The following is an 11439-nucleotide window of genomic DNA, read 5'->3' on the forward strand; positions in this document are numbered from 1 at the left end:
GCACCCAAGCAGCCAGAGCAGAGTCCCTGGGGATGCTCCCTGGGAAGCATTAACACGACAGCTATTAAAAATAAAAGGCAAATGACAGCAGCAAACAACAAGCTCAGAGAAGAAGGGCTGGGCAGCAGCATGGCGTGGCTGTGGAAGACTTAAGGTAGCCCCAGCGTGAACACCAGGAGAACTTCTAGTCTTCCAGAAGACCAAGGAGCAAAGCAGGGTGGGAAGGGCTTGGAGGTGGCTGACAAAGCCAGGGGAGAGCTTGGGGACCATGTCCAGCCATGCTTGAAGATGTGGCCATCAAGGAGCCCCTGTGGCAGGGGCTTAGGAGTGCAGGAACAGGGTCTTGCAAGGAAGAGGAGGAGGATCCCATCAGGATGGAATTACCAGAGCACTACACCCAGGAAGGAAATGATATCAACATTTCTAGGTAACTCCATCCTTTTCCCCCTTCGAGGTGGGGGAAATGGGATCCCAATGGGATTTTGGGGAATGCAGAGATGCTCTTCAACATTTTTTTCCTCTCTCCCATGCAGCTGCACCCCAAATCACTGCCCCAGGGAGCTGGGAAGGGCAGTGTTTCAGCCAGGGGGTCGCTACCCCTAGACCCCTTCTGCCCCAGCAGCACCTCCCTCTCACCCCATCGCATGGGAAAAAAGAGTACCTGTGGGTCAATATTTGGGGTTTTTTTATTAAAATATTGTTATACCAAGTGGAATGCTACAGCAATCTCGGTATAGGGCGGCATAACGAAACAGCCAGGTTTACGTTTAAATACTTAAGATAACTTAAAACGCACAAACAGGAACTCATCGTCTTTGGCAGGAAAAAAAAGTTCACAGCACGAAAAAAAATACTTAAAAAGAAATACCAATATTAATATAAAATATATTAAGTTGTGGGGGGGGTGTTCCTCTTTCATAATTTTTTGTTTGTTTGTCTTCCACTTTGTAAACAATGCACAAGAACCAAACGCATTTTTTACGTGTCTGGGAGAGAAAAATAAAAAATGCAGTTGTCCAGCAAATGCACACATGTTTAAAGAAGAAAGAAAGAAAAAAAAAAATATACATATACACAAAGGGCAAGGACAGGAAGCATCCCAGCTCAGAGGACCGAGACGTCGGTGCTGGCTATGGGCAGAAGCCAGCTGCCAGTAGCCAGGGGATGTGGTGGTGGGATGAAGCCACAAGAGGGGCGGCGCATCCCACCGCCTCCATCAGCCATCCTCGGTTCACTCTGAGCATTTCACCTCTGGTTTCAAGGGGATTTCTCCTCCACCTTTCATTCCCTTGATTATCATTCTCTTTTGCTTCACTGCCACCACATCCCGAACCCCTCGCCTGCCTGTGATAAAAACCCAGAGGCAGGATGCAGGTGATGGATACAGGTGATGGATGCAGATGATGGTGGTTTGGGGCTCCTGGTGCTTGGCTTGGCCACATGGATCCGGGTGGTCAATGGGACCCATGGAGGATCCCTCCCAGCTCTGCCCTTGTGCAGACATCACCTTGTGGGTGCAGTTCGGGTGAACAGAGAGGGATTTTCCAGTTGGAGGCCAAGCACCTGGGTGGGTGCAGGTGGCCAAGACCCAGAGATAGGATGGGGATGGAGCCAGGATGGGGATGGAGCCCATGAGCGAGGGGGTGGGAAGAAGCCCCCCACCTCAGGAAGGAGAAGAAGCTGAAACAACAAGTATGTTTGCTCCCGTCGTACAAAACCTGGGTGTATTTACAGGGGGGTCATGAGGCTCCACTACCACTGCGGGGTTCCCGGGCTCCAGTGCGCCCCGCACAGCTGGGGACCCGTGTGGGTGCCAAGTGGGGACAGTGGCTCTCCCATGCACGGAGGCCACCCACTGAGACTGGCCACAGGGACACTGCTGAGCTCCAGGCTCGGTCCTCCTTCCCGCAGGCTCCTCCATCCCAGGCAGGTGCAGGCAGGGCGGCTCTGCCCATGCAGCAGGCAGGGAGGGTGGAGGGGCCGGCGTGCCGCCCGTGGGTGGCCTTAAATCAGGATCTCCACCACGTCAGACAGGTCCAGGGCTCTGGCAGCAGCCGAGCTCTCTGCAGAGAAAGAAGGTGAGAGCTGGAGGAGAGGTGAAGAGCATCAGCATGGCGCCCATCCCACTGAAGGGCCGGCAGCAAGTGTACTGCTGGTCCAGCCTCCCCCAAAGTGTTCAAGAAAAAAGCTCTGCACCTGAAAAGTGAAAAAGCAATGAGCGATTGCAGGGATTCAAGCCCACCAGGCTCAAATGGGGCCTTTAAAATGCCTTAAAAAATCACCGATGCTTGTGCAAAGACCATCTCCTGGATGCCAAGCCCACATGCTGGAGCATCCCCAGCTCTCCCCGTGCCATCCCCAGGGACTCACCCAGCAAACCAGACGGGCGCTCAGTGCCCTCGCCCTGGCCGCTGCTTTCAGCCACCCCGTCCGTCTGTGTGCTGCCGTCCTTGCTGCCGTGCTTGGAGTGGGAGGGCAGAGGGAGGGTGGCGGGTGCTGCTGCCCCTTCAGCAGTGGCTTTGCCTGCTGGAGGAGATACCATTAGGGATTACCAGCTCCTCTGGCTGGTCCCTACGGCTCACCGGAGAAATTCCCCCTCCTCAAGCTCTCTACTTCCAAAACTGCAGGGGAAATTGCAGGCAACTCCCTGCTGCCGAGTGAAGGCAAGGAGCAGGCAGGTGCCTCTATTTACCTGTGCTGCCCCGGGAGCTGCCCTCGGCCAGCCGGTCACTCTGGCCAGCCCCCGGCCAGCTTGGGGCGGCGGAGGCGGCAAAGACAGAGGGCACAGACTTGGCTGGCCGCAGGGAGCCTTGGAGGGCTTTGCTGGGGTCCCTCCGTGAGCGCTGCTGCAGGACCTTGATGACGGCATCCTTCTCCAGGATTTGGGCATGAAGGGCTTTTAACCTGGAGAGGAGAAGAGGCAGAAGCTGGGAGAGGCGCCGGAGGTAGGGGAGGAGGAGGTGGACACTGCCTGGCCAGAACGCGGCGCAAGCTTGTCAGCAAGGTGGGCCTACCTGTTCTCCATCTCCTGGTGCTTGTGGCTGGCCAGGAGGAGATCCTCGTTGAAGCTGCTATTGGGGGAGTGCCGCGGGGAATGGCTGATGAGGGTGGTGTCCCGCTGGGCAGCTGCGGTGGCCGCGGCGTCCATGGCAAACTGCCGCATGGTGCACTCCTCCAGGTACTTCTGCTCCCACTTGGTCATGTCAGCCTCCAGGGCCAGGATCTTCTCCTCCTTCTCCCTCAGCTGCTCAGAGAGCGTGTGGGCACTCAGCTCCGGCGTCCCCCCGCCTGCGGCACCTGCATGCCTCTGCGGTGGCAAAAAAACCCCAGAAAACAACCCAAAAGAGAGGATGAGGAGGTGCTGGGAGGATGCAGCACCCACTGTGGCTCACCAGCACCCACGGCCGTGTCTCGCCGGCACACACCTGCTGAGCCCGCAGCATCTTCAGCTCCTGCTCCAGGCGGGTGCGGAGCCGCAGCTCGAGCTGCTCCCTTTTTTCACAGGCGGCCTGGAGCTGGCCCAGGGCTGCCTGCAGCCGCTCCACCTTCTCCACGTAGGCTCGCTTCTTCCGCAGCTCAGCTTCCGCCTTGGCCGCCCGTGCCTGGGCACTGCTCAGCGCCTGCTCCAGCAGCTCTGCCCGCCGCCGCTGGTCCTCATTGGCACTGCGCAGCAGGGACACCTCTCGCTCCAGCTTCTCCTTCTCTTGCTGGTGCTCGTAGCCTGTAAAAGACCCCCCCCAAGTCTCAGCCGAAGAGGCTTTGCCAGCCTAAGGCTGGTCCACAAAGGCCCCCCTGGGGGCTCTTTGCTCCCCAAAGACTGGCTGGGCCATCCTTTCCCCAGCACGCAAGTTATGTGGGGGGTCAAGGGCATCCCAGCCACTCGGGCAGATGGCCAAAAGCCTCCATTTGCCACATTCCAGCCCAAATTTTGGCTTGTGAAGGGTAAAATCTGCCCGGCATGAATCCAGCCACCTTAGGGAAGGGGATGCGATTTCTCCCACGTAACACCAACACTGTGTCTCTCTACTAAAATAATGCATTTAGGTATATTTTCCCCCAAAAAAGCCCAGGCCTGCGCAGCTGCAAGGCACAGGAGGGAGGAGGGAGAGAAGGGCCAGGCTGGCGCGGGGCGGGAGTGCGGGCTCGATGCTGGAAGAGCCGGCGCGGCCGCAGGAATGTGGAGAATGCGGGTCACGCCGCCGGCCGGCCAGGATTAATGGCTCGAGTCCAGCGCCAAGAGCAGCTCCATCCTCCCTGGGGATGGGCAAGAGCTGCCGCTCACCACCCGCCTCCTCCTCCTCCAGCCGAAAGGGAGCACGCTGAGCCCCGCCATCCCGCTCACGGATGCCATGGGGAGCCAGGCAAGGACGGGCATCCCCCAGGACTTACTCTGCGCCAGGAGTTTGGCCACGCTGCCCTGGTTGCTCTCCTGGCTTTCCTGGGTCTTGCTGGCCAGCTGCTTGTTCACCGATTCCAATCGCTCTGGTCCAAAGGCAATTAAATCCAATTAAGATTTAAATACAAGATTTTGGCCAGAGGAAGCTTGGCTCCTGGCAGAAACACATGGGGGAAAAGCCGGGGGATGGAGAACACCCATGGGAATGGGGATGTGGAGGGTCCCTCACCTTTCAGGTCCCGGTTGAAGTCCTGGAGCCGTCGCATCTCGCCGTCTCTCTTGTTCCTCATGGCTTTCTCCAAGGCTTCCCGCTTGGAAGACGCCTTGACGAGGTTTTCATAATCCTCCGAGATGCGCTGGATCTCGCTCTCCAGCTGGGGCGGAGGAAGGGACAGGCCGGGGTTAGATATTCATGGAATGAGGAAAGGAAAGGGAGATGCTGGCCAAAGCTCACCCAGGCCACTCAGCCCAACCCAAGCTGTCAGAAGAGCTCAGCGCACCCATGGGACCCCCCCAGGGTGACCCCCAGCACACGTTTTGGGGGGAAAACCAATTTTTTCTGCCTTTCTTCATGCAGAAGAGTCCCTCCACAGGTTTTGGCTCTGCTGTAGCCCAGCCGGCGGGGAACAGCCACCCCTTGTACACGGCCACACAAAGGGCTTTCTGTGGCGGCTGGGGATGGGGGGGACAGGCGGAGGGAGGGGGTCACTGGAGAATGGGCTCCTTCTCCCCCGTCCCGGCTGCCGTGCTGCTCAAACGCAGCTGCTTGGAGGGAAACAAGCTGCCGGAGGGAGGGGGAAGAAGGGATTAAAACACTAAAGGGGGTGAATTTTCACAGCAGCTGGTTGAGCATCCCCTTGCTCATGGGGAGGGGGGGGGACACGATACCATGACCACAGGGCTGCCGCCGCTCGCTCACCTTCTGGATGCAGCTTGCTTTCTCGGCGCAGCTCTCCAGCTCCCGCCGCAGCTTCTCACTCTCCCGCTGGAGCCTCTCATTTTCCCGCAGGACTGCATCTGCCCGGGCCAGGCGGCTGCTGGCCGAGACCGCCTGGGCACTCACCAGTGCCTCCATGCTGGCGGGACCCAGTGTGCCCGGGCACAGGGTGCCCGGTGGCGGCAGGAAAGTGGTGGGGACGTGGGTGGGCAGCACCCTGCAGGGAGAGAGGAGAGGGATGTTCAAGGGGCTTGGCAGGGTGGGAGAGCCGACCGCATCTCCAGCTCCCAGCTGACCGCTCCAAACCCATGGGCCAAGCAGGTGCTGCTGGTGCCTTTGGGTGGCCCCAAAGGAGGAGGGAAGCTCTGGGAACCTATCCTGCTTTTCAGAGCTGGGAAGCATTTGCTTTCTAAAAGGTGCTTTCCTGAGCACCCTCAAACACAAAATAAACCCCATCTCACAGGGATGCCTTGACCTGACAGCTCCAGGACCTGGCCGGTGGGTCAGGCTGGGCTCCCAGCCCCCCAGGCCCACCCTATTGCTGGGGGTGCTGCAAAGGGATGACAGCTCAGCAAAGGATGCACCTTGGGAGACGGCAGCACTGCCCCTTTTCCTTGTTTTCTGGGCAAAGCGAGGGCTGCCGGCATGGCTCCTCACCACCAAACTATTAATACACCCTTGCTGTATTTGGAGTAGCAGGGCCAGCCCAGCCGCCCCTCGCACGACCGCTCCAAGTTCCTCGACAACCCGTGGCCGCCTCGAATACCCCAAGCAGGGCAGCCGTGCACAGCCCGGCTCCACTCCACCGCGGGCTGCCCGCCAAGGGCCTGCATTCCTGCGGGATGATATGGGAGAGAGGAAGAATAAATACATCTTCCTCGCGGCTCCCCTTCCCCTCTTTGTTCCCTGGAAGGAGAAGGTTTTCCTGCCAGAGATGCTATCACTCTCCACCTCGATAGGTCAGCAGGGCTGGGAGCAGCGTGCATCCTCCCATCAAGCCTCCAATTCCCTTCTTCCCATCGTTTTCCACACTGGAAGAAGTTTTTTCCAGCCCTCCTCAAATGCCAGGCATCGCCTAGACCTCTGGGCCCCCCAGACCGCTCCATGGTCCTCTCGGAGACAACCTGGCTCTTTGCTGGAGGCGTCGAGCTGCTGAAGGGAAGGGGAGAGCTGCCCAGCGCTGCTCATCGCCTCCATGAACCATCTGGCACCAGCCCAGGCTCAGCTCAGCAGCAGTCCCACAGCACCAGCAGCAAACTGGTGCTATGCAGACATCCCCAGCTCAGGACTACGGGGTGGGTTTCCATGGAGCGGGGAGCACGTTTGCCTTCCACCCTGCCCCATGCCCGTTCCACATTTAGCCATTTCCTGAGCTGGCTCCAGCTCCTAAATTAACTCCAAATTCCTCCCAGCACATGGGGAGGGGCCAGGGTCTGCAGACACAGTGGGATTTTCATCACTGGTTGGAAAAATCCAACTGTGCTGAGGGAAACTGGGGAGAGGAGGGGACCGGTGGTGTCCCTGCAGACCCCCACAGGCTGAGCCAAAACCGGCCCCGTGAGGACGAGAGATTTGGCAATGGCTGCCCCAGGCACCCCCACTGCTCTCCGCATCCCGCATCTTCCGAGCACCCATCCTGGCCACTCCTGGGGCACCACGGCTGGGAGGCACCCAGTGAGCACCCCAAAAGTGGAGCCCAGGGGCCGCAGGTTACCTGATTTCAGGATGCTGAAATCCAGGACCTTCCCGGGAGCAGGGTCGGGGTTCGGCCAGGTAAGTGTCCTGGGAAGGGATGACATAGGGATACTCCGGAGGGGGTCGCTGTGGCTCCGGCCCCTCGGGGCACTGCCCTCGGAGGGCAGCGAGCTGGTGGTGGTGGGAGAGCTGGGGGTAGCTGTGGGAAGCACTGATGGGGCTCTGCGCTTTGGCCCCGTTCCTCTCCAGCGACATCCGCATCAGCCGCTCGCTCAGCGACCGCACGTGGCCATGCTTCAGGTCCTTCAGCCCCTCGTCGGGGCGACGGGTACCGCTCTCGGCCCCGTGCGGACCATTTTCACCCCGAATCCCTGGGCTGACCCCTCCAGGCTGCTGCCCGCCCCGCTGCGAGGCGTAGTACTGGGAATGTGCCTTGGCCTCCTCGTAGGTCGGGAGCTCCTCGCCCTTGTGCTGGGGCTGGCAGAGCCGATAGACGCTGTTCTCCAAGTAGACGTGGTCAGAGTGATGCTCCTGACCCTGGGGCTCCTGCCGTGTGGACTGCTGCACCATTTGGCTCTCCTCTGGACTGAGGCTCTCCAGGGAGGAGCGGGGGCTGCCGGCACCCCCACCGCCACGCAGGGCCTGCTGCTGGATGGCCAGCAGTGTGCGGTTCTCTGTGAGGTTCCCGTAGCGCAGCTGCTCCTGAATCAGGCGGTGCAGGACCGTTCCGTTCGAGTCCTCCGCCGTCCTCATCTCTGCCTGTGCTGTCGGCAAAGCCACGTTTCCACCTGAGAAGGGTGTCCCCGGGGACCTTAGCAGCAACTGTCTGCACTGAGGCACCTGCGCAGGGTAAAGAGGGGATAATTGGGAACCAGCCCAGGCAGGACGCAGGGCAGACCCTGATCAACAAGGGTTTGTTTTCCAGGAATCCTGCTCAGCACGCTGGCAGGCCGGCCAGGACGTGCCGGCCAGGTGGGAGGCTGTGGCGGTGGTGGGAGTGCGGTAGCAGGCTCCCCGCTGCCGTGGCTGAGCACTGGAGCTCTCATCACACCCATGGCCGAGCCTGGCTCCGGGGACCTGGACTGGGGCTGGGGGCGGGGAGGGGGGGCGGCGGCTCGGGGGGTCGAGGCTGACTCCGATGCTGGCTCCCCACCGGACCCGGGCCCTCCCCGAGGGACCGGCGCTGCCCCGTAGCCCGGGGATGAGGGACGAGGCGGCCCCGGGGGGACCGAGCACGGAGCCACCGGGAGGCCGGCGGGACCCCCCCCTCAGCCCCGGCGAACCGAGCCGGCCCCTCACGGCTGTCCCGATCCCGGCGGGGTCCCGGTGCTAGCGGGAGCCCCACCGGGGCGGCACTTACCGGAGCATGGCGGAGCGGCGCGGCGCGGGGCGGCGGCGGCACTGGGCGTCCCGCCGGCAGCGGAGGCCGGCCCGGGCCCTGCTATGCCCGGAATGCAGGGGCCGGACCCGCCCGCTCCGCTCCGTACCGCCCCTCCCCGTCCCGCCGGGGCTGCTGCCGGCAGGGGGAGCACGGACGGGGACGGGGACGGGGACACGGACACAGAGACGGACACGGGAGTCGTGGGGCAGCCGCAGTCGGCCTGGGCTGGCGGCTTCAGACCCCCACCCCTGGGGAAGGGAGGGAGCGGGACGTGCCTCCCTGCTTCCCCGCGCTCTTCAAAATCAAAATCACCCCAAAACTCACCCAGGCCTTTCCTGCACCCACCGGAGCCCACCGGCACTGTGAGACCCCGGGTGGGTGGCTCCCAGCTCTGCAAGCGTGCGGGGATGCTCGGGGCGCTTGGCCGGCCTGGGTCCGGGAGCACATGCCCCGGGTGTGCCAGGGGCCACACGCATGCCACAGGCGCTAGCAGGCGTGCGAGGGGCCTGGGGGGCAAGAGGCAGCAGCAGGCCGGGGGGTTGGTGCACGCCACATGCGTGCGGGGAGCTCGCAGCTGCCAGGATGGGGGGGGGGGGCGGCGAGCTGTGCCCACCAGCTGTCTGGGAACATAAATCTTTCTGTTTAATCGCAGCTTGGAGAGACGCGCCATTGTCTGTGGGACCAACCCAGCCCCACAAAAACCTGCCGGCCCCATCTGCTCTGCCCTCACGCCTCCCCCTTCCTCGCCTCCCGCCGGCTGAGGGGACATCAACTCACTGCAAGTGCAGCCGTCCCTGCCGGCTCTTGCATGTCGGGCGCTGGGCTTGGCACCTTTGGGTGTCCCCCGCCTCCCTCCCAGCCTCAGTTTCCCTTTTCGGGTAGACACCGTTTGCAGCATGGCCACGGGAGCACAGTGGGGCTTGGCCACCCACCACTCTGGGGGATATGAGGGGATGGAGGAAGCCACCAAGGACCAAATTCCTTTTCCCCTTTCAACACCAAAGAGCCCCAGCTCATCTTTGGCAGGGACACCAAGAACCCCCAACCCCAAAGCAGAGAAACACAAGCCCCATCTCGGCCCCGAGCACCCAAGGCTGCCGGTGCGGAGCCCAAAAGCCACAGCTCCCTGCGAGGCCCCAAGACGGCAGATGGCCGGAGGAGAGGCAGCAGCGGCGACAGAGAGGCAGGTGCAGAGGAAAATTGCTAATTAGCTCCGGGACATTAAGCTCCCATTATTGTGAGAGGGAACTCCACATCTTCTGACCGGCACAGACCCGGGAGGCAGGTCTGGAGGGGGGGACATTCACGGTGGTCTTCAGCCTCATCCCCTTGTTTTGCTGCTTCTGCTGGTGTGAAATCCACCCCATCCTACCCCAGTATCACCCCTGGGCCACCCCAAAAGCCACAGGATGCGATAGCAGGCAGGGAGCTGCAGGCACGGCTCTTTCCCTCTGGGTTTTCTCCCCAAAAATGGGGGAAAAAAAAAAATTCCCAGCGTGGAGCAGGTAACAGATTCAAAGGCAGGGGAGCATGCAGAGAAGGTGCACGGGGAGGAGGAGTTGGTGCTTGGAGGAAGAGGAGCACCCCGTTACAGACCCAGAGATGAAGAACGTGGCTCTGGCATGATCAGTCTGGATTTGGGCTTAACAAAGCCTTACAGCATCCCCACCCAGGCAGGTCCTGAGCCTGTACTTAGCGCCCAGAAGCTCATCAAACAGTTACAGGGCTCAAGAAACAAGTTTTTCAGCCCAGTTTTACCAGTGACAAGTCAAATCCACCCAGCTGGAGTTTTGGAAGTGGGAATTGGCACCGACCCTGTGGGTGTGGGCGAGACCCCAGCGAGGGGTCTACCCCTTTGTGGGGAAGCGAGGAGGGCACAGCTCTCGTCCCTGTGTCCCCAACCTCATGCTGAGCCTGGAAACACCAGCCCAGGCCCAGCACCAGGTGGCTGGCTGGCTGGCTGGCTGGCTGGCTGGGTGGAGGGTGGATGGACAGACTCTGAGATACCAAGCCCGGCAGCAGCACCTCCGAAGGGACCCAGCTGTGGCTCTGCCCTGCTCTTTCCCAAGGGGATGGGGCGACCCACCCTGAGCCCCAAGGGAGCCAGCCTCTCCCGGCTCATCCGCCAGCCTTATCTATATGCCTGCGTCATCCTGCTTCCCTTCCTATCTTAACACCGCTCTATTTTTGGCAGCAGGAAACCCCTCCTGGACTGATAACACCCCTTTGGAAAGTGATCTGAAGAATTTCCTCTTTTTTTTCTAATGCTGGAGGTAAGAAAAGCCTCAACCTTTTCATTTTCCCCTGGAGAAGGTGGAATAGCAGCCGGCAGCCCCACACCGGGCCAGCCCAGGCAGGAGCGTGTGGGTGGAAAGCCCGGCTGGGGTCGTGCCATGGGACAGGGACTCGTGGCTCTGGCTGGATCCATGGGAGCAGCGGGCGAACGCAGGTGCCGATGTCCCGGGCTCCCTGGGTGACACACGACTCCGCAATGCAAAACCCTCCCACTGACCTCACCGCCGAGCCTTATCGGCGAGGCGTTGGAGTGAGACGAATGAGCCAAGAAAATACTCGCGGGATGAGATCACCTCGGCTGTCTTCGTGGCTCCCAAAATGCCTCGGCCATGTTGAGCCCGAATAACTGGGGCGTTGCGGGCAGGTGCCCACAATGGAGAGGAGGTTTGCAGCTGGCTTTAGGCTGGGCTCAGTGCATTTCCCAGGGCGATGGTCACGGTGGTGAGAGCGCCCTCCAGCCGCTGAGCCCTGCTGCTGGGCTGCGGGATGCTGAGCTCCCCAAACCGCTCCATGGCGATTTGCCCTATAAAGCTCCCTCCAGGTACCTGCTTCTCTCCCAAGCTCCCGATTCAAAGTGCAACCAGGCGAGAAGGAGAGCTGGAGTTCAAGGAATCACAGAAGTGCCTTTCCTGTACTGTTTCCTGGTGCCAGGATTGGTGTGAGGGCACCAGGATGCTGCATCCCCGTGGGCAGGGAGCAAAGGCAGCACCAAGGCTCTTCCTCTCCACCCAGCAT

At 61.0% G+C, this 11439-nt stretch overlaps 1 protein-coding gene across 3 annotated transcripts; it reads right to left on the bottom strand.

Annotated features, from left to right (window-relative positions):
* Positions 1 to 668: 668 nt before the first annotated feature.
* Positions 669 to 8462, bottom strand: AMOTL2 (angiomotin like 2). Of its 3 annotated transcripts, XM_052804441.1 has the most exons (10): positions 8389 to 8462; positions 7048 to 7868; positions 5316 to 5550; positions 4626 to 4770; positions 4390 to 4482; positions 3426 to 3721; positions 3015 to 3307; positions 2693 to 2904; positions 2371 to 2526; positions 669 to 2063 (listed from the first exon to the last, which is right to left on the bottom strand). In XM_052804441.1, exons 2-10 carry the CDS (start codon positions 7779 to 7781, stop codon positions 2005 to 2007), a joined length of 2223 nt encoding a protein of 740 aa, XP_052660401.1. In that variant the 5' UTR covers positions 7782 to 7868; positions 8389 to 8462; the 3' UTR covers positions 669 to 2004. The 3 variants fall into 3 exon arrangements, with proteins under 3 accessions (XP_052660401.1, XP_052660402.1, XP_052660403.1); XM_052804442.1 differs by lacking the exon at positions 8389 to 8462 and having other exon boundaries at positions 2371 to 2523; positions 7048 to 8016; XM_052804443.1 differs by lacking the exons at positions 2371 to 2526; positions 8389 to 8462 and having other exon boundaries at positions 7048 to 8014.
* Positions 8463 to 11439: the final 2977 nt, after the last annotated feature.

This window comes from Harpia harpyja, chromosome 12 (assembly GCF_026419915.1).
Source record: "Harpia harpyja isolate bHarHar1 chromosome 12, bHarHar1 primary haplotype, whole genome shotgun sequence".
Taxonomy (NCBI): domain Eukaryota; kingdom Metazoa; phylum Chordata; class Aves; order Accipitriformes; family Accipitridae; genus Harpia; species Harpia harpyja.

What these genes read in the sequence shown, in the direction of transcription:
- AMOTL2 (XM_052804441.1), bottom strand. Translation starts at nt 7,781, where the DNA reads ATGAGGACGGCGGAGGACTCGAACGGAACGGTCCTGCACCGCCTGATT. An exon ending in AAGCAAGCTGCATCCAGAAG is followed by an intron (nt 4,771 to 5,315) that starts GTGAGCGAGCGG and finishes CCTCCGCCCCAG; the next exon opens with CTGGAGAGCGAGATCCAGCG. An exon ending in CTTCAACCGGGACCTGAAAG is followed by an intron (nt 4,483 to 4,625) that starts GTGAGGGACCCT and finishes CCTTTGGACCAG; the next exon opens with AGCGATTGGAATCGGTGAAC.